General features: G+C 42.1%; 1 protein-coding gene across 2 annotated transcripts in view; it reads left to right on the forward strand.

Moving 5' to 3' along the window:
• PCIF1 (phosphorylated CTD interacting factor 1) overlaps positions 1–23,261 on the forward strand; it is a 128,862-nt gene that overhangs the window by 91,069 nt on the left and 14,532 nt on the right. For both annotated transcript variants that reach the window (XM_077251689.1, XM_077251690.1), the window contains exons 9-10: positions 11,040–11,139; positions 12,811–12,973. In XM_077251689.1, the coding sequence (XP_077107804.1) occupies positions 11,040–11,139; positions 12,811–12,973 (263 nt within the window). The remainder of the gene's footprint in view (positions 1–11,039; positions 11,140–12,810; positions 12,974–23,261) is intronic.

Genomic DNA, 23,261 nt, shown 5'->3' on the forward strand with positions numbered 1-23,261 from the left:
CACTGGCTGGTTGTGACGACAGACGCCAGTCTTCTAGGCTGGGGTGCAGTGTTCCTTCATCACACTGCTCAGGGCTGCTGGTCCCCCCAGGAATCACGCCTTCCAATCAACATCTTGGAAACCCGGGCGATCAGGCTGACACTTCTCCAGTTCCATCCCTTCCTAGCAGGTTGCCCAATCAGGATTCAGTCCGACAACGCCACTGCAGTGGCATACATCAACCGCCAAGGGGGAACCCGCAGCAGGGCGGCCATGACAGAGGTAGGCCACATCCTCCGATAGGCCGAGGAAAACCGCTCAATGATCTCTGTGGGTCACATCCCGGGAGTGGACAATTGGGAGGCAGACTTCCTCAGTCGGCAATGCCTCGACTCCGGGGAGTGGTCTCTCCATCCGGAGATCTTCCACCAGATCTGCTGTCGTTGGGGAACCCCGGACGTGGATCTGATGGCCTCACGGCTGAATTCCAAGGTTCCCGACTTCATGGCTCGGTCCCACGATCCGGCAGCCATCGGGGCAGACGCTCTTGTACTCCCGTGGCATCATTTTTGGCTTCCGTACATATTTCCCCCGCTTCCTCTCCTGCCGAGAATCATCAAGAAAATCAGAGCGGAGAGGGTACCGGCAATTTTGATTGCGCCAGATTGGCCCCGCCGGGCGTGGTACGCGGAACTAGTTCAACTAGTTGCCGACGTTCCCTGGCGATTCGCGCAGATCTGCTATCTCAAGGCCTCTTTTACCACCAGATCTCAGAGGCCCTGTGTTTGATGGCATGGCCGTTGAGTCGTGGGTCCTAACCCAGTCAGGTTTCTTCCCAGAAGTCATAGCTACCATGGTCCGCGCTAGAAAGCCTACGTCTATGCGTATCTATCATCGCACTTGGAAGACTTTCTTTTTCATGGTGTAGCGACCGAGGACGTTCTCCTCTACATTTTTCCATCCCTTCCATTCTCGAGTTCTTACAAACAGGTTTGGACTTGGGTCTCGCCCTTAGTTCTCTCAAGGGGCAGATATCAGCCCTGTCTGTTCTCTTCCAACACAGGATTGCCAACAGATTACAGGTCAAGACGTTTATTCATTGGGTCTCCCATCGGGCGCCGCCCCCCCCCCATAGGATGCCGTTGGAACCATGGGATCTTAATCTGGTCCTCGGAGTCTTGCAACAGGCTCCTTTCGAACCTCTACAGGAGTTTTCCCTGTCTCTTCTTTCATGGAAAGTTGCTTTTATAGTTGCGGTCACCTCTATAAGACGAGTCTCCGAGCTGGCGGCTCTGTCCTCTCAAGTTCCGTTCCTGAATTTTCATCAGGATAAGGTGGTTTTGAGGACATCCCCCTCTTTTCTACCGAAAGTTGTATCCTCTTTTCATCTCAATGAGGAGATTGTCTTACCGTCACTCTGTCCGGCACCAGTCCATCGCATCAAGAAGGCCCTTCACACACTGGATTTAGTGAGAGCTCTTAGGAGATACATCTCGCGGACAACTTCTTTCCGCAGGTCAGATGCCCTATTCGTGCTCCCGGAAGGACCGAGGAAAGGGTTTCCCGCTTCCAAGGCGACAATAGCCAAATGGATCCGTTCGGCTATTCAAGAGTCCTACCGAGTCAGAGGTCTTCCTGTCCCAGCAGGGATTAAGGCTCACTCCACTTGGTCAGTGGGTGCGTCTTGGGCCATCCGGCACCAAGCTTCGGCAGCACCAAGTCGCAGCCTGCATACCTTTGCAAAACATTACCACATTCACTCTGAAGCCTCGGCAGATGTGACCGTCGGCAGACCAATTCTGCAGGCGGCTGTGCCGCATCTGTAACTTGTGGGTGCAAGTAGCAATTGCAGTTGTTTCCCACACAGGGACTGCTTTAGAACGTCCCATGGTCCTGTGTCCCCCAATGAGGCGTAGGAGAAAAGGAGATTTTTGTGTACTCACCGTAAAATCCTTTTCTCTGAGCCAATCATTGGGGGACACAACACCCACCCTGTTACTAGTTTTTGCATCACCATATTTTTAGAGCTAAAATTTTTCCATATTTCGGCCGGCAGAGTCAAGTCGTTGCTTGTTTTTTGTATGATAAGTTGACGTTTTTATTGGTACCGTTATCGGGCACATTACATTTTTTGATCGCTTTCTATTCTGTTTTTTTGGGATACAGAATGATCAAACAGCAATTCAGGAATTGTTTTTTTATTGCTGTTCAGCGTGTGGTAAAATTTATAAGGCAGCATTATTCTTTGGGTCAGACTCAGTACTATTATAGTGATACCACATTTATATTTTTTTTTATGTTTTGCTGATTTTTCACAGTAAAAACTATTTTATAGAAAAAATAAAAAATTTTTTGCATCACTTTATTCTGAGAGCTATAACTTAAAGGGAACCTGTCACCCCCCAGTCCCTATTAAGGTAAGAGAGCCACCTTCTGCATTCTATGAAGGTGGATCTTATGTTTTTGATCCCTAGGAATTCTAAAATAATCACTTTTATAAATTTCGCGCCATACCTGTATTGCATCAGGAAGGTACTGCATCAGGGTGACAGGTTCCCTTTAGAATCATTATTTTTGCATCACTTTATTCTGAGAGCAAAAGCTTTTTATTTTTCCGCTGTTGGAGCTGTATGGCAGCTTGTTTTTTTGCAGGACAAGATGACGTTTTCATTGCTACCATTTTTATTTCTGTTTGTCTTTTTGATCGCGTTTTATTCTACTTTTTGTTTGGTGGCATGATGAAAAAGTAAAGGTTTTTGCTCTGTTTTTTTCTTTTATACGCTGTGCACTTAAGGAGTTAACAAGTGTGACAGTTTAATAGGTCTGCTTGTTCTGGACGCAGCAATGCCAAATATGTGTTCTTCTTTTCTTTTCTTTTTTTTATTTACATAGATCTATGTATTTATTGGTTTAATATTTTTTCATTTTTAATTCATTTTGTTGTTTTTTTGTTTTTTTTTTTAAATAGCTTTAAAACATTTACGGTACCTTTTTTTTTTTTTTTTACTTTTTTTTTTTTTTTTTACTTAGTCCCTTTAACCCCTTCACCCCCGGAGCTTTTTCCGTTTTCGTTTTTTGCTCCCCTCCTTCCCAGAGCCATAACTTTTTTATTTTTCCGTCAATTTGGCCATGTGAGGGCTTATTTTTTGCGGGACGAGTTGTACTTTTGAACGACATCATTGGTTTTAGCATGTCGTGTACTAGAAAACGGGAAAAAAATTCCAAGTGCAGTGAAATTGCAAAAAAAGTGCAATCCCACACTTGTTTTTTGCTTGCCTATTTTGCTAGGTTCACTAAATGCTAAAACTGACCTGCCAATATGATTCTCCAGGTCACTACGAGTTCATAGACACCTAACATGACTAGGTTATTTTTCACCTAAGTGGTGAAAAAAAATTCCAAACTTTGCAAAAAACAAAACAAAATAAAACAAAATTGCGCCATTTTCCGATACTCGTAGCGTCTCCATTTTTCGTGATCTGGGGTCAGGTGAGGGCTTATTTTTTGCGTGCCGAGCTGGCGTTTTTAATGATAGCATTTTGGTGTAGATACGTTCTTTTGATCGCCCGTTATTGCATTTTAATGCAATGTCGTGGCGACCAAAAAAACGTAAATCTGGCGTTTCGAATTTTTTTCTCATTACGCCATTTAGCGATCAGGTTAATGCTTTTTTTTAATTGATAGATCGGGCGATTCTGAACGCGGCGATACCAAATATGTGTAGGTTTTTGTTTTTTTTTATTGATTTATTTTGATTGGGGCGAAAGGGGGGTGATTTAAACTTTTATGTTTTTTTTTATTTTTTTCACATTTTTTAAAACTTTTTTTTTTTACTTTTGCCATGCTTCTATAGCCTCCATGGGAGGCTAGAAGCAGGCACAGCCCGATCGGCTCTGCTACATAACAGCGATCATCAGATCGCTGTTATGTAGCTAAAATGCAGGTGTGCTGTGAGCGCCGACCACAGGGGGGCGCTCACAGCCACCGGCAATCAGTAACCATAGAGGTCTCAAGGACCTCTATGGTTACAATGGAGGAGCATCGCCGACCCCCGATCATGTGACAGGGGTCGGCGATGCGCTCATATCCGGCCGCACGGCCGGATGCGGTAGTTAAATGCCGCTGTCTGCGTTTGACAGCGGCATTTAACTAGTTAATAGCGGCGGGTGATCGCGATTTCACCCGCCGCTATTGCGCGCACATGTCAGCTGTAAAAAACAGCTGACATTTCGCGACTTTGATGTGCGCTCACCGCCGGAGCGCACATCAAAGCGGGGGTCCCGACATGTGACGTACTATTCCGTCACATGTCGGGAAGGGGTTAACCCCTTAATCCCATATGACGTACTATCCCGTCAAGGTGACCTGGGACTTAATTCCCAGTGACGGGATAGTACGTCATATGCGATCGGCCGCGCTCACGGGGGGAGCGCGGCCGGGTGTCAGCTGACTATCGCAGCTGACATCCGGCACTATGTGCCAGGAGCGGTCACGGACCACCCCCGGCACATTAAATTAGCCCCCGGCACACTGCGATCAAACATGATCGCAGTGTTACGGCGGTATAGGGAAGCATCGCGCAGGGAGGGGGCTCCCTGCGTGCTTCCCTGAGACCCCCGGAGCAAAGCGATGTGATCGCGTTGCTCCGAGGGTCTCTTACCTCCTCCTCCCTGCAGCAGGCCCGGATCCAAAACGGCCGCGGCATCCGGGTCCTGCAGGGAGGTGGCTTCACAGCGCCTGCTCAGAGCAGGCGCCGGGAAGCCTGGAGGAGCTGTGCACGTCAGATCGCTGATCTGACAGAGTGCCGTGCAAACTGTCAGATCAGCGATCTTACACTACAACATGATGCCACCCCTGGGGCAATGTTATAGTGTGAAAAAAAAATATTCACATGTGTAAAAAAAAAAAAATGAAAAAAATTCCCCCCCCCCCCAAAAAAAAAAAAATATATATATATATTCCTATAAATATATTTCTTTATCTAAATTAAAAAAAATAAAATAAAAGTACACATAATTAGTATCGCCGCGTCCGTAACGACCGCCCTATAAAACTGTCCCACTAGTTAACCCCTTCAGTGAACACTGTAAAAAAAAAAAAAAGGCAAAAAACAACGCTTTATTATCATACCGCCAAACAAAAAGTGGAATAACACGCAATCAAAAAGACGGATATAAATAACCATGGTACTGCTGAAAATGTCATCTTGTCCCGCAAAAAAATGAGCCGCCATACAGCGTCATCAAAGAAAAAATAAAAAAGTTATAGTCCTCAGAATAAAGCGATGCAAAAATAATTATTTTTTCTATAAAATAGTTTTTATTGTATAAAAGCGCCAAAACATAAAAAAATGATATAAATGAGGTATCGCTGTAATCGCGCTGACCGAAAGAATAAAACTGCTTTATCTATTTTACCAAACGCGGAACGGTATAAACGCCTTCCCCAAAAGAAATTCATGAATAGCTGGATTTTGGTCATTCTGCCTCACAAAAATCGGAATAAAAAGCGATCAAAAAATGTCACGTACCCAAAAATGTTACCAATAAAAACGTCAACTCGTCCCGCAAAAAACAAGACCTCACATGACTCTGTGGACCAAAATATGGAAAAATTATAGCTCTCAAAATGTAACGCAAAAAAATATTTTTTGCAATAAAAAGCGTCTTTCAGTGTGTGACGGCTGCCAATCATAAAAATCTGCTAAAACACCCGCTATAAAAGTAAATCAAACCTCCCTTCATTACCCCCTTAGTTAGCGAAAAATTGAAAAATTAAAAAAAAAAATTTCCATTTTCCCATTAGGGTTAGGGTTAGGGCTAGAGTTAGGGTTAGGGCTAGGGTTAGGGTTGGGGCTAGGGTTAAGGCTACTGTTAGGGTTGGGGCTAAAGTTAGGGTTTGGATTGGGATTAGGGTTAGGGGTGTGGTTAGGGTTACCGTTGGGATTAGGGTTAGGGATGTGTTTGGATTAGGGGGGTTTCCACTGTTTAGGCACATCAGGGGCTCTCCAAACGCGACATGGCGTCCGATCTCAATTCCAGCCAATTCTGCGTTGAAAAAGTAAAACAGTGCTCCTTCCCTTCCGAGCTCTGCCATGCGCTCAAACGGTGGTTCCCCCCACATATGGGGTATCAGCGTACTCAGGACACATTGGACAACAACTTTTGGGGTCCAATTTCTCCTGTTACCCTTGGGAAAATACAAAACTGGGGGCTAAAAAATAAATAATTTTTGTGGAAAAAAAATTTTTTTTTATTTTCACGTCTCTGCGTTATAAACTGTAGTGAAACACTTGGGGGTTCAAAGTTCTTACAACACATCTAGATAAGTTCCTTGGGGGGTCTAGTTTCCAATATGAGGTCACTTGTGGGGGGTTTCTACTGTTTAGGTACATTAGGGGCTCTGCAAACGCAATGTGACACCTGCAGACCAATCCATCTAAGTCTGCATTCCAAATGGCGCTCCTTCCCTTCCGAGCTCTGCCATGCGCTCAAACGGTGGTTCCCCCCCACATATGGGGTATCAGCGTACTCAGGACAAATTGGACAAGAACTTTTGGGGTCAAATTTCAACTGTTACCCTTTGAAAAATACAAAACTGGGGGCTAAAAAATAATTTTTGTGGAAAAAAAAAAGCATTTTTATTTTCACGGCTCTGCGTTATAAACTGTAGTGAAATACTTGGGGGTTCAAAGCTCTCACAACACATCTAGATGAGTTCCTTAGGGGGTCTACTTTTCAAAATGGTGTCACTTGTGGGGGGTTTCAATGTTTAGGCACATCAGTGGCTCTCCAAACGCAACATGGCGTCCCATCTCAATTCCTATCAATTTTGCATTGAAAAGTCAAACGGCGCTCCTTCCCTTCCGAGCTCTCCCATGCGCCCAAACAGTGGTTTACCGCCACATATGGAGTATCAGCATACTAAGGACAAATTGTACAACTTCTTTTGGGGTCCAATTTCTTCTCTTACCCTTGGGGAAATAAAAAATTGGGGCCGAAAAGATCATTTTTGTGAAAAAATGATTTTTTTATTTTTACGGCTCTGCATTATAAACTTCTGTGAATCACTTAATGGGTCAAAGTGCTCACCACACATCTAGATAAGATCGTTAGGGGGGCTACTTTCCAAAATGGTGTCACTTGTGGGGGGTTTCAATGTTTAGGCACATCAGGGGCTCTCCAAACGCGACATGGTGTCCTATCTCAATTCCAGTAAATTTTGCATTGAAAAGTCAAACGGCGCTCCTTCCCTTACGAGCTCTGCCATGCGCCCAAACAGTGGTTTACCCCCACATATGGGGTATCGGCGTACTCAGGACAAATTGTACAACAACTTTTGGGGACAATTTTCTCCTGTTACCCTTGGTAAAATAAAACAAATTGGAGCTGAAGTAAATTTTTTGTCAAAAAAAGTTAAATGTTCATCTTTATTTAAACATTCCAAAAATTCCTGTGAAACACCTGAAGGGTTAATAAACTTCTTGAATGTGGTTTTGAGCACCTTGAGGGGTGCAGTTTTTAGAATGCTGTCACACTTGGTTATTTTCTATCATATAGACCCCTCAAAATGACTTCAAATGAGATGTGGTCCCTAAAAAAAGGTGTTGTAAAAATGAGAAATTGCTGGTCAACTTTTAACCCTTATAACTCCCTAACAAAAAAAAAATTTTGGTTCCAAAATTGTGCTGATGTAAAGTAGACATGTGGGAAATGTTACTTATAAAGTATTTTGTGTGACATATCTCTGTGATTTAATTGCATAAAAATTCAAAGTTGGAAATTTTCAAAATTTTTGCCAAATGTCCGTTTTTTTCACAAATAGACGCAGGTAATATCAAAGAAATTTTACCACTATCATGAAGTACAATATGTCACGAGAAAACTGTCAGAATCGCCAAGATCCGTTGAAGCGTTCCAGAGTTATAACCTCATAAAGGGACAGTGGTCAGAATTGTAAAAATTGGCCCAGTCATTAACGTGCAAACCACCCTCGGGGCTTAAGGGGTTAAGTGTTACACAGGCAGATACTTGTTAGACTCCGCTGCTAGCCACTGTAGCTGGCAGACCCGGAAGTCATCACATGACCTCCGGCTGCCAGGACAATGCAGGATCCCCTGCGATGTGATCAGATCTCATCACGTGGGGCGTCACAGAGGTGAGTACACCAGTGGTCTCCCTCTGCTATCTTCTAAATGCCACGATCGCCGCAGCTAGAAGATAGCAAAGGGTTAACATCACTGTGACCTGATCTAATCAGGTCCCGATGATGTCACCTGTCACGAGCTATCGCTCTGCACAGGAATCACAGTTCTTGCAGGACCCTGAGCGCTGTGAGACCACTGACCGCTCATAAACATCGGCACTGCACAAAACTCATCAAGCGCCGTTTATGTACAATGGGCGGTCTCCAAGCGGTTAATGGAGAATTACTAGCTGCCAGAGCTTTATGTCCCCTATGCGTGCTTTAAAAAAAATCAAAAATAAGAAAAAACAAAATTAAATCACATCCCTTTTCGCAAGTTAAATAAAAGGAAATAAAAAAAAAACACATTTGGTGTGAAAGTCCAATCTATAAAAATATAAAATAGTTTTAACCCATAAAAAAACTGAAACTCCAAAATTAATGTGTTTTTGTTTGTTGCTGCTCACATAAAAAAATCCAAGAAACAGTTATCAAATTGTTATATATAAATGTAAAAGCTACAATAAACAAGCTCTTGTATACGTCCGTCAATGGAAAAGTAATACAAAGTTATGGGTCTCAGGATAATGGCGACTCTTAACACCAAATTATTTTTTTTTATACAAAGTTCACAATATATTTTTTCTAAAATAGTAAAAATAAACTATACATGATGTCAGGTCATTTTTACCACAAACTGTGCACAAAAAAAGAAATAAATAATGGTGGAATTGTATACATTTTTTCACCTCACTTGCTATTTTTTTCACATTTATCCATACACTATATGGTAAAGTGAATGGTATCATCCCAAACTACAACTCGTCCTGCAAAAAAGAAAGCCTTCATATGACTGTGTCAATGTAAAAATAAAATAAAAAAATAAGCTATGGCTCTTTGAAGAAGAGTAATGAAGAAATAAGACAAACATGAAATTTAGTTGTATTCTTAAGGGGTTAACAGATCAAAAATCTGTGTTGCAGTCAGTTCACTGGTGATAAATCCACATTCTCACTCTTACTAATAAAAAAACAAAAAACAAAACTTCCCCACATATATGATAGACATGTTCGTTTGTTTGTTTTTCAGTAAGAAGGGTGATAGCATACAGAAAAGTCCCTGTGCCATCTCCCCTGTGGATGCTGGAGGATTTACATGGGAGAATTAACCGTTACAGGCTGTGTATTCTTTTCCTCATGACGCTTGCAATTTTCCCCTGTCTTAAGTCCGCTCCACACGTCCATATAAACACATATGTGAAAACCCTGTACATGTGTCACCCGTGTGTCCGTTTTTACTGTGTGTGTCATCAGCGTATTTCCAGTATGGATGAAGAAAAACAGAAATGACAAAGCTTCTCTTATACTTTGGAATGTTTATCACAAACGGCACACTGATGCCATCCGTGTGCTGTATGTGTTTTTCACGGACCCATTGACTTGTATTGGCCCTTTTCATATGTGCTGTAAAAAAAAAAAGTGTCTCCATGTGGTGTTCACACACACACACGGTCGGTGTAAATACACTGACATGTGAGCAGCTCCATGGGTTATAATTAGTACGTGTGGTATTAGTGAAAAAACTGATGCCACACGTACTGGAAAGGATGTAGAATTCAGATGTGATTTTTGATGATTCAGCAAAAGTCCACCTGAACTTGGTTTAACACACACAGATACATCTTGCTATCCGGCTTCACAGAAGTATTGTGCCTCAAATATTGCACCCAGAATATGAATGGTACTGAAGATTTTTGGCTTTCATATGGTGCTAAGATCTATGTTTTAACTCTAATATTCTAGCCGCAGGTAGCATTTAAATCCAGTTCACCAGACCTCTAAGGGTACTGTCACACAGTGCAATTTTGATCGCTACGACGGTACGATTTGTGACGTTCTAGCGATATCGTTACGATATCGCAGTGTCTGACACGCAGCAGCGATCAGGGACCCTGCTGAGAATCGTACGTCGTAGCAGATCGTTTGGAACTTTCTTTCGTTGCTTGATCACCCGCTGACATCGCTGGATCGTTGTGTGTGACAGCGATCCAGCGATGTGTTCGCTTGTAACCAGGGTAAACATCGGGTAACTAAGCGCAGGGCCGCGCTTAGTAACCCGATGTTTACCCTGGTTACCAGCGTAAAAAAAAACAAACAGTACATACTCACATTCCGGTGTCTGTCCTCCGGCGTCTCAGCTTCTCTGCACTGTGAGCGCCGGCCAGCCAGAAAGCGAGCACAGCGGTGACGTCTGACGTCACCGCTCTGCTTTCCGGCCGCTGTGCTTACACAGTGCAGAGAAGCTGAGACGCCGGAGGACAGACACCGGAATGTGAGTATGTACTGTTTGTTTTTTTTACGTTTACGCTGGTAACCAGGGTAAACATCGGGTTACTAAGCGCGGCCCTGCGCTTAGTAACCCGATGTTTACCCTGGTTACCCGGGGACTTCGGCATCGCTCCAGCGCCGTGATTGCAACGTGTGACCGCAGTCTACGACGCTGGAGCGATAATCATACGATCGCTGCGACGTCACGGATCATGCCGTCGTAGCGATCAAAATGGCACTGTGTGACAGTACCCTAACAGACCTTGTTATCAGGATTCCTTAGTATTGCACAGGTGATGGATTTGTTTTCAAGGAATCAGAAATTGCCATAGGTTCTCTCAGCTGTGCAATACTCAGGGAATCCTGAAAACATCTGTTGGAGGCTGTGAGGAATGGAGTTTGGGAAGCACTGATTGAAATTTAAGGAGTATTACCGGTTTTAGTTTTATTTATTTTAACTACACTTTACTTACTGTACTTTAAAAAAAATAATACTTGTCTGCATCATATGATGATTATAGTCATGTTGTATGTATGTTTTTCCTATAGGAGAGCCTCTCCAGATATTAGAAAGGTAGTAAAATGGAATGTGGAGGACACGTTCAGCTGGCTGAGAAGGGACCACCTGGCGACTAAGGAGGATTACATGGTCAGTGGTGACTAAAAAATGTTATGAAATGTGAAGAGATTGGTGAATACCATTCAACTCTGCGGCTCAAAATGTTGATACTTGAGACAAATTTTGTTTTTCTTGAAGTTTGCTGCTTCAGTAATTATAGTAGCAAATTGCATTATCTTGATTGTTATTTTGAATGATCAGATGAATTGCAAAATCATACCTTGGCATGAAATTTATCTTCAAAAAACAATATTTCCACTGATTTTCAGTCTTGCCACAAATTGTCAGTGATCTTCTCATTTGTTCAGAAGAAAGTGTTATCGAGAACAAGGCAGCTGATATCACTCTGTCATGCTGATGAGTTATAAGAGGAGATTCGTTGCTTTAAAAGCGGATTAGAGCATGAAATCATTGTTTTCTTATCTTAACCATGTTCACCACCAATGAAACACGTGCAGTCATCATTGCTTTGCATCAAAATTGCTTTACAGGCAAGGAGATTGCCACTTGTAAGATTGCCCCTAAATCAACCATTTATCGAATCGTCAAAGACTTCAAAGCAAAAGGTTCAATTTCAGTGAAGAAGGCTTCAGGACATTCAAGAAAGTCCAGCAAATGTCCGGACTGTCTCCTAAAGAGAATTAAGCTATGGGGTTGGTTCAACATTGGTGCAGAGTTTGCAATCAAGCGACTTCTTTCCAAGAAAAATATCAAGGACAGTCTGACATTCTGCGGGAAGTACAGAGATTGGTCAGCGGAGGATTGGGGTAAAGTTATTTACTCTGAGGAAGCCCTTTTCAGACATCAGGAAAAAGGATTATCCAGAGAAGGAAAGGTGAGCGCTACCATGAGTCCTGTGTCATACCAACAGTAATGCATCTCTGAGACCACTCGTGTGGGGTTGCTTTTCATACAAGGCAGTGGGCTCACTTGCAAGAACACTGCTAAGAATTAAAAAACGGGATCTAAACATCCTCCAAGAGCAACTTCTCTTTAACAATCCAGGAGCAATTTGGTAATAAACAATGCTTTTCTGGCATGATAGAGCACGATTTCATACGGCAAAAAAAGTGATAACTAAGTGGCTCAGTGAACAAAACATTACAATTTTGGGTACATGGCAAAAAAACACCCTAGCTCTCAATTCCATTAAGATCCTTTGGTCTAGCCTTAAAAAGCTGGAAATTGTGATAAACTCCAAGCATTGGTTAGGCAAGAATAGGTTGTCACCAGTTAGGATTTGGCCCAAAAGCTGATAACCAGTATTCCTGGGTCAAGGGCATAAATCTTGAAAAAGAAGGACCAACACTGTAAATATTGAGGCTTTGCAAAAACCTGATGTGTCAATAAACTGTTAAAAAGAACCTTTAAAATGCTAATAATTGTATTTCTGTAACCATAGAAACATCTGGATAAAAGATCTAAAATTGCTGAAGCAGAAAACTGTGTGAAAAACAAAATTTGTGTCGGTCTCAATTTTTTAACACAACTGTCGATGCAATTGCAAATTCCAGTTCATTTTAACATACTTGCCCAACTATCGCTCACTGGTTCAACTCCAGAATTCAGCTCTGTTTCCAAAGTTACTTCACTTGCATGCATTTTTCGTGAGGTCTAATATTCTTTACCATTACTTTTGTTTTCTAATATTGCGTTTCTGCTGTACTGGTAGAAGAGTAAATGTTCTCTCTCTTGTTCTAGGATCGTTTGGAGCACTTGCGGAAACAGTGTGGTCCTCACATGGCAGCAGTTGCACGTGATTCAGTAGAAGGCATCTGTAGCAAGATTTACCACTTCTCCCTAGATTACGTAAAAAGAATCCGAGAGAAACATTTGGCACTGCTTCGTGATGCTAATATCCCAGGTGACTAGCTGAACACATTATAATTAGAACTGCATTTGTGTGACTAGTGGAGGTTCCACTACCCAGCCCCCCTTCGATTTATAGAATAACAGTATGATAGCCCTTCAGATTTTTCTAAGCATAGATCTAATCCCAACCAGACACTGTTCAAATAAATGGGGTTCATCTGTACTTCCTACAATGGGGTTCATCTGTACTTCCTACAATGGGGTTCATCTGTACTTCCTACAGTGGGTTCATCTGTAATTCCTACAATGGGGTTCATCTGTACTTCCTACAATGGGGTTCATCTGTACTTCCTACAATGGGGTTCATCTGTACTTCCTACAGTGGGGTTCATCTGTACTTCCTACAGTGGGGTTCATCTGTACTTCCTACAGTGGGGTTCATCTGTACTTCCTACAGTGGGGTTCATCTGTACTTCCTACAGTGGGGTTCATCTGTACTTCCTACAGTGGGGTGCATCTTTCCTTCCTACAGTGGGTTCATCTGTACTTCCTACAGTGGGTTCATCTGTACTTCCTACAATGGGGTTCATCTGTACTTCCTACAATGGGGTTCATCTGTACTTCCTACAGTGGGTTAATCTGTACTTCCTACAGTGGGTTCATCTGTACTTCCTACAATGGGGTTCATCTGTACTTCCTACAGTGGGTTAATCTGTACTTCCTACAGTGGGTTCATCTGTACTTCCTACAATGGGGTTCATCTGTACTTCCTACAGTGGGTTCATCTGTACTTCCTACAGTGGGTTCATCTGTACTTCCTACAGTGGGTTCATCTGTACTTCCTACAGTGGGTTCATCTGTACTTCCTACAGTGGGTTCATCTGTACTTCCTACAATGGGGTTCATCTGTACTTCCTACAATGGGGTTCATCTGTACTCCCTACAGTGGGTTCATCTGTACTTCCTACAATGGGTTCATCTGTACTTCCTACAATGGGGTTCATCTGTACTTCCTACAATGGGGTTCATCTGTACTTCCTACAGTGGGGTTCATCTGTACTTCCTACAGTGGGTTCATCTGTACTTCCTACAGTGGGTTCATCTGTACTTCCTACAATGGGTTCATCTGTACTTCCTACAGTGGGGTTCATCTGTACTTTCTACAGTGGGGTTCATCTGTACTTCCTACAGTGGGTTCATCTGTACTTCCTACAGTGGGTTCATCTTTACTTCCTACAGTGGGTTCATCTTTACTTCCTACAGTGGGTTAATCTGTACTTCCTACAATGGGTTCATCTGTACTTCCTACAATGGGTTCATCTGTACTTCCTACAGTGGGTTCATCTGTACTTCCTACAGTGGGGTTCATCTGTACTTCCTACAATGGGTTCATCTGTACTTCCTACAGTGGGTTCATCTGTACTTCCTACAATGGGTTCATCTGTACTTCCTACAGTGGGTTCATCTGTACTTCCTACAGTGGGGTTCATCTGTACTTCCTACAATGGGTTCATCTGTACTTCCTACAGTGGGGTTCATCTGTACTTCCTACAGTGGGGTTCATCTGTACTTCCTACAGTGGGGTTCATCTGTACTTCCTACAGTGGGTTCATCTGTACTTCCTACAGTGGGTTCATCTGTACTTCCTACAATGGGTTCATCTGTACTTCCTACAGTGGGGTTCATCTGTACTTTCTACAGTGGGGTTCATCTGTACTTCCTACAGTGGGTTCATCTGTACTTCCTACAATGGGGTTCATCTGTACTTCCTACAGTGGGTTAATCTGTACTTCCTACAGTGGGTTCATCTGTACTTCCTACAATGGGGTTCATCTGTACTTCCTACAGTGGGTTCATCTGTACTTCCTACAGTGGGTTCATCTGTACTTCCTACAGTGGGTTCATCTGTACTTCCTACAGTGGGTTCATCTGTACTTCCTACAGTGGGTTCATCTGTACTTCCTACAGTGGGTTCATCTGTACTTCCTACAATGGGGTTCATCTGTACTTCCTACAATGGGGTTCATCTGTACTTCCTACAATGGGGTTCATCTGTACTCCCTACAGTGGGTTCATCTGTACTTCCTACAATGGGTTCATCTGTACTTCCTACAATGGGGTTCATCTGTACTTCCTACAATGGGGTTCATCTGTACTTCCTACAGTGGGGTTCATCTGTACTTCCTACAGTGGGTTCATCTGTACTTCCTACAGTGGGTTCATCTGTACTTCCTACAATGGGTTCATCTGTACTTCCTACAGTGGGGTTCATCTGTACTTTCTACAGTGGGGTTCATCTGTACTTCCTACAGTGGGTTCATCTGTACTTCCTACAGTGGGTTCATCTTTACTTCCTACAGTGGGTTCATCTGTACTTCCTACAATGGGTTCATCTGTACTTCCTACAATGGGTTCATCTGTACTTCCTACAGTGGGTTCATCTGTACTTCCTACAGTGGGGTTCATCTGTACTTCCTACAGTGGGTTCATCTGTACTTCCTACAGTGGGTTCATCTTTACTTCCTACAGTGGGTTAATCTGTACTTCCTACAATGGGTTCATCTGTACTTCCTACAGTGGGTTCATCTGTACTTCCTACAGTGGGTTAATCTGTACTTCCTACAGTGGGTTAATCTGTACTTCCTACAGTGGGTTAATCTGTACTTCCTACAGTGGGTTCATCTGTACTTCCTACAATGGGTTCATCTGTACTTCCTACAGTGGGTTAATCTGTACTTCCTACAGTGGGTTCATCTGTACTTCCTACAGTGGGTTCATCTGTACTTCCTACAGTGGGTTCATCTGTACTTCCTACAGTGGGTTCATCTGTACTTCCTACAATGGGGTTCATCTGTACTTCCTACAGTGGGGTTCATCTGTACTTCCTACAGTGGGTTCATCTGTACTTCCTACAGTGGGTTCATCTGTACTTCCTACAATGGGTTCATCTGTACTTCCTACAGTGGGGTTCATCTGTACTTCCTACAGTGGGTTAATCTGTACTTCCTACAGTGGGTTAATCTGTACTTCCTACAATGGGTTCATCTGTACTTCCTACAGTGGGTTCATCTGTACTTCCTACAGTGGGGTTCATCTGTACTTCCTACAGTGGGTTAATCTGTACTTCCTACAGTGGGTTAATCTGTACTTCCTACAATGGGTTCATCTGTACTTCCTACAGTGGGTTCATCTGTACTTCCTACAGTGGGGTTCATCTGTACTTCCTACAGTGGGTTCATCTGTACTTCCTACAGTGGGGTTCATCTGTACTTCCTACAGTGGGTTAATCTGTACTTCCTACAGTGGGTTAATCTGTACTTCCTACAATGGGTTCATCTGTACTTCCTACAGTGGGTTCATCTGTACTTCCTACAGAGCACTAGGTTGAAACTGTTTAGTGTTCAAACAAATTAAATCACTGGAACTTTTCTTTATTTTCCATCATTTACTTCAGTAGGAAAATACCTTTACATTTTGAAATGATCCCCATTGGTCTATTAAGTCATGTGAAATATATGTGTGAAATAAATGGAAAAAAAGATAAAAAGAAATAAAACAAAATAAATATAGCTGTTTCTAGCCTTGCACCGATTAAAAAAAAATAAAAATCAAATGTCTGATATATAAAAATAATTTGTGTGGAAAGGTGAACACAATTCAAAATGTATTTTAGCCAGTCCTTTGCGATCGTAAAGAAAAAAAAATGTGCAAAAATAAACATATTTGCTTCTTTTTCCTTCACATTTATTCCAATATCCGCATAAAAAATGTATATGAAAATCACGTAAAATTATGCCCCTTGTGTCATGAAAACTGATTCAATGGGTATTGATAATAACAATAGTTCAATATGATTCTTTTTTTTTACAGTTTCTGTATCCATGCTGTGCAGATGCATTGTGCAGCTGTGATATTAAGACACCCACTAAGCTTGGTGGAAAGAAATTGAGATCACTGTTGCCCCAACCTTACAACTGGACATGATGGAACATTTAGCTTTTGGGCCATTGTCATAGAAACTCAAGATCTTTTGCTATGTGATGGGGGATCTGTGTGCTACGAGCATTTTCTCTTTATGCCAATCACTGATATTCATCCTAGGGACAAAAGCTATTAGATAACTTTATGATCTACGTATATAAGATTGCTTCCAACATTCCCAGGGGAATATAATCTAGCTTTACAATATTCTTAATCAGTATGTATGTATGTATATATTTAGTTACTAATGGGCATGTTAGATGTGACCTTCTTTTAGGCCAAGTACATAATTTTTATCAGGTTTACAGGGTGTTACACAAGCGCAAAATTGCAATAAAACCTTTCCCCTTCCTACTTTAAGGGGTTAATAATCCTTGGAGTGGGAGACCCATATGGTTATAGAGGAATCACCACCACATGTTCATAGAACAACAGATAAATCGATGTCAGCAAGAACAGACACGTGAATCAAAGTAGGAAAGCACAAAGAGGTCACTCTGAACATGTAGTGACAAATTGCAGATAAGATGCTATCAAATACCATAATCCTGTTATGTAACACTGGCTGCATCTGCCACATGTACTCCGGATAAGACAGAGTTGCTCAGCAGACTGAGGAACTACAATTTTAGCTTTTTTAATAATCAGTGGAGTGTAAATGCTCCCACTGGTGACTTATGCACCTGTTCCCATCCCATAAATCTCCATTAGGCTGCATTAGGTGCTGTCAGTAAAGTGCTCTGCCAATGCGCCTCTGCATCTGACATCCATACATCCCATTTAGGTTTACCCTGCTCTACACTAGAGGAATCTTTGGCCTACATACAGCAGTCAGCATGGACAGATTAAGCGTACAATGTAGAAAATGATCATTATAGTGTAAAGCAAACCTTCCTCTGAAAAAGACTTTCTTGTATATTGGTGATTAAGTGTATTCTCTGACTCTTACTTAAATACTGTGGTTACTGGGATTATTCCGTGAGTTTGGGACACTATAGAAGAGGGTACATTATACAATGTCTTATTAGGCTGAGTTATAAATAGTCCCTTACAGTGATCAGCATAAGAGTGCAGTATCCTCCTTTGAAAAATACGGTAATATTTTATCAATATCTCACTGAACACAAGAACAATTTTCAAAATTTTAACTAAACTGAGTTTCCTAGAACATTTTTTTTAAACAGATAACATGAAAGTAAGGTTAACCCCTTAACCACTGCCTTTTAACGGCACTGCCTTTTAACGATGCTGAGGAATAAGAGTATAGCGACGCCCAGCGGTGGAAATTCCTGTGGGTGTCAGCTGTACATGACAGTTTTGCAACCGATCACAACACCCCCTTAGTAACCATAGGACCCTGCTGTTCCGATGGTTGCCATGGTACCCTGAGGTCAAATGATGACCCCAGGGTAACATGGCCTTGAGGGCCAACTATAAGCTCACTGACTTCCGACATACCCTGCAGTACATGAGTACTGTGATGTATGAGACCAGCGATCAGAATAAAAATAATACATGTCCCACAGTGAAAAATGGTAAAATAAAATATGTATAAAAAAAACCCACAAAAATTGCACACAAATCACGAAAAGCCGTTTTGCCACTCAACACAAAAATAAACCAAAAAACATGCACATAATTGGTATCGCCACATCCGGGATGACAGTCTCTATAAAACTGGCCCTATTAATTCAGTATGGCAAACGCCGTAAAAAAAACAATTAAAAAAAAAAAACACTCCAAAACTGAAGTTTTTTCACCGCAAAAAAGTGAGTAAAGAGCGATTTTAAAAAGTTGTATGTAAAAAAAAAAAAAAATGGTATAAATGAAAACGCCAAACCGTTCCACAATAAGTAAGCACCAAAATGGCTCATTCGGCAAAAAAAATAAAAAAGTTACAGCTGTCAGAATATGAAGATGCAAAAACAAATTCCTTTTTTTTAAATATTATTTTTAATGTATAAAAATGGCAAAACATAATAAATATATAAATCTCCCGCTCGGTGAACGGCGCAAAAAATGAAAAGAATAACTGAATTCCTTTAGTTTTTGCTCTGTGTTTGAAAAATCTGAAGAAAAAGCGATAAAAAAATATTATGTGCCTCAAAATATCTGCAACTCGACCTGCAAAAAATAAGCCTTCAACAGCTCCGTTCGCCAAAAAATAATAGTTACAGCTCTCAGAATATGGCGATGAAAAAAAAAGCGGCTTTTTATTAAAAAAACAAACATTTTTACCGTGTGTGTGTGGCAAAACCTAAAAAAAACAATTCTAAATCTTTGATCGCTGTAATTGCACCGACCTAAAGAATAAATCCGCCTTATCACTTATACCACACGGTGAAAATTAAAATAAGAGCTATTCTCGTACTACTGTCTCTGTTCATACCTCCCAAAAATTGGAATAAGGCTTGGATCAGATACAGTGGGGCAAAAAAGTATTTAGTCATTCAGCAATAGTGCAAGTTCCACCACTTAAAAAGATGAGAGGCGTTTGTAATTTACATCATAGGTAGACCTCAACTATGGGAGACAAACTGAGAAAAAAAAATCCAGAAAATCACATTGTCTGTTTTTTTATCATTTTATTTGCATATTATGGTGGAAAATAAGTATTTGGTCAGAAACAAAATTTCATCTCAATACTTTGTAATATATCCTTTGTTGGCAATGACAGAGGTCAAACGTTTTCTGTAAGTCTTCACAAGGTTGCCACACACTGTTGTTGGTATGTTGGCCCATTCCTCCATGCAGATCTCCTCTAGAGCAGTGATGTTTTTGGCTTTTCGCTTGGCAACACGGACTTTCAACTCCCTCCAAAGGTTTTCTATAGGGTTGAGATCTGGAGACTGGCTAGGCCACTCCAGGACCTTGAAATGCTTCTTACGAAGCCACTCCTTCGTTGCCCTGGCGGTGTGCTTTGGATCATTGTCATGTTGAAAGACCCAGCCACGTTTCATCTTCAATGCCCTTGCTGATGGAAGGAGGTTTGCACTCAAAATCTCACGATACATGGCCCCATTCATTCTTTCATGTACCCGGATCAGTCGTCCTGGCCCCTTTGCAGAGAAACAGCCCCAAAGCATGATGTTTCCACCACCATGCTTTACAGTAGGTATGGTGTTGGATGGATGCAACTCAGTATTCTTTTTCCTCCAAACATGACAAGTTGTGTTTCTACCAAACAGTTCCAGTTTGGTTTCATCAGACCATAGGACATTCTCCCAAAACTCCTCTGGATCATCCAAATGCTCTCTAGCAAACTTCAGACGGGCCCGGACATGTACTGGCTTAAGCAGTGGGACACGTCTGGCACTGCAGGATCTGAGTCCATGGTGGCGTAGTGTGTTACTTGTTACATTGGTCCCAGCTCTCTGCAGTTCATTCACTAGGTACCCCCGCGTGGTTCTGGGATTTTTGCTCACCGTTCTTGTGATCATTCTGACCCCACGGGGAGCCCCAGATCGAGGGAGATTATCAGTGGTCTTGAATGTGTTCCATTTTCTAATTATTGCTCCCACTGTTGATTTCTTCACTCCAAGCTGGTTGGCTATTGCAGATTCAGTCTTCCCAGCCTGGTGCAGGGCTACAATTTTGTTTCTGGTGTCCTTTGACAGCTCTTTGGTCTTCACCATAGTGGAGTTTGGAGTCAGACTGTTTGAGGATGTGCACAGGTGTCTTTTTATACTGATAACAAGTTTAAACAGGTGCCATTACTACAGGTAATGAGTGGAGGAAAGAGGAGACTCTTAAAGAAGAAGTTACAGGTCTGTGAGAGCCAGAAATCTTGATTGTTTGTTTCTGACCAAATACTTATTTTCCACCAGAATATGCAAATAAAATGATAAAAAAACAGACAATGTGATTTTCTGGATTTTTTTTTCTCAGTTTGTCTCCCATAGTTGAGGTCTACCTATGATGTAAATTACAGACGCCTCTCATCTTTTTAAGTGGTGGAACTTGCACTATTGCTGACTGACTAAATACTTTTTTGCCCCACTGTATATGTGTGTGTATATATATATATATATATGTGTGTGTATGTGTGTATGTATGTATATATATATATATATATATATATATATATATATATATATATATATATATATATACACATATATAATTTTTTTGTTTTTTCTTTTACATGCTTCAATAATCTCCTTAGGAGACTTGAAGTTGCCATTACCTGATCACTCGTGCTCCATTCCTGCTAAGTGTAGCAAAAATTCTCATCTGCTATGACAACCACAGGGGTCTCATGCAGACCCCTAGTTGTCATGGCACCCCATCGGCGCCCTGCGTAGCTAATGATGCGCATGTGGCTTGCCAACTTGAATGCCTCTGTCAGAGATTGACAGACGCTTTTAACATGTTTACAGCTGCGGGTGGATTGCGATTCCACCCACGGCTTTAGAGGCACATGTCAGCTGATCAGATCAGCTATCATGTGCCTGAAAAGGTGCGAGCTCAGCTCCGGAGCCTGCACCAAAGAGGGGGAGGTGACATGTACCATAGATCGTAAAGGGGTTAACCTTACTTTCATGTTATTATGCAAATTGAATGATACCAAGATCAATGATGACGTCATTTTGGCCTCATTCGACGTTGTATCATTTTATACTTCAATTAATCATGACTTGGGATTAGCAGCAACACGTAGAGGGTTGGAGAAAACTGACTATGGACAAAATGTGGTTGAGTTTGTCCTTGATTTGTTGGAGTGGGTGTTAAAAAATAACTACTTTCTCTTTGGCGAAGATTTTTTTGCTCAATTAAGGGGTACCGCAATGGGCGCTAACATGGTATCCGCGTATGCTAATTTGACGATGGTGGCATTGGAGGACCACCTCATCTATGTGTCCCACCACTTCACGCACGTTTTGGGGTGGTGGCGATACATAGATGATGTCCTCCTTTGGACAGGCTCTCTGAGTGAGCTAACAGATTTTCACAATTTCCTCAATACTATAGACAATGATATCAAATGTACTCTTACATATTCAAAAAGAGAGATTAAATTTCTGGATGTTCTAATCAGGAATGTTGATAACAATTTAGTTACAGAACTGTTTGTGAAGCCTACTGACCGTAATAATTTATTATGCTGTGATAGCTTCCATCCACGACGAATGGTAGAATCCCTACCACTTAGTCAATTATTACAGGTAAGGCGCATCATCAGTGAGGATGTTCAACTAACACCCACTTTAGACAATATGGTTCAGAAATTTGAGCAAAGGGGTTATCCCAGAAAATTAATGAGGAAACTGTCTGATAGAGTGTCTGGATTGGCCCGTACTGATTTATTAATCAAGTCCAATGCTAGCAATCCCACCCCTAAGAGGATTCCTTTTATTACCTCATTCTGTGAGGAGAGTAGGGACATTGTGGCTATTATCAAACGCCATTGGTCCATTTTGGGTAAATGCTGTCCTGGCATAGATGAATTTAAATGCCCTCCCCTTATCTATATATATAAGAGGCATCGTGATTAATAATAATAATAATAATAATCTTTATTTATATAGCGCCAGCATATTCCGCAGCACTTTACAATTAAGCTGGGACATATACAGACAAATTCAATACAAGTTAAGACAATTTAAACAGTGACATTAGGAGTGAGGTCCCTGCTCGCAAGCTTACAATCTACAAGGAAATGGGGGGACACAATAGGTGAAAAGTGCTTGTTATTTCAGGTCTGGCAATTATAATAGGGATTTTCGTATAAAGCTGCATGATCCGGTCATCAGCCCGTGTGTTTAAGTGCAATAGTCAAGTATCAAGTGCAGTTATCATGTGCATGGAGGGTGTGGAGACAGATGAATAGTAGGGTGCAGATTTGATTACTCGCTAATCCTGCCCCCTGCACAGTAGCTCCGCCCCCCACCACATCACCACACATAATCCTGCCCCCCACCTCATTACCACACACAATCCTGCCCCCACCACATTACCACACACAATCCCGCCCCCCACAAATCCAGCCCCTCACCACATCACCACACAATCCCGCCCCCCAACACATCACCACACAATCCTGCCCTGCCACCACATCACCACACATAATCCCGCCCCCCACCACATTACCACACATAATCCCACCCCCCCCACATTACCACACATAATCCCACCCCCCCACCACATTACCACACATAATGTCACCCCCACCACATTACTACAGATAATCCGATAATCCCACCACATTACGATACATAATCCCGCCCCCCAGCACATTGCCACACACAATCCCGCCCCCCACCTCATCACCACACACAATCCCCGCCCCCCCCCACCCCATCACCACACACAATCCCCGCCCCCCCCCACCCCATCACCACACACAATCCCGCCCCCCA

Source organism: Ranitomeya variabilis, chromosome 4 (genome assembly GCF_051348905.1).
Source record: "Ranitomeya variabilis isolate aRanVar5 chromosome 4, aRanVar5.hap1, whole genome shotgun sequence".
Classification (NCBI taxonomy): Eukaryota; Metazoa; Chordata; class Amphibia; order Anura; family Dendrobatidae; genus Ranitomeya; species Ranitomeya variabilis.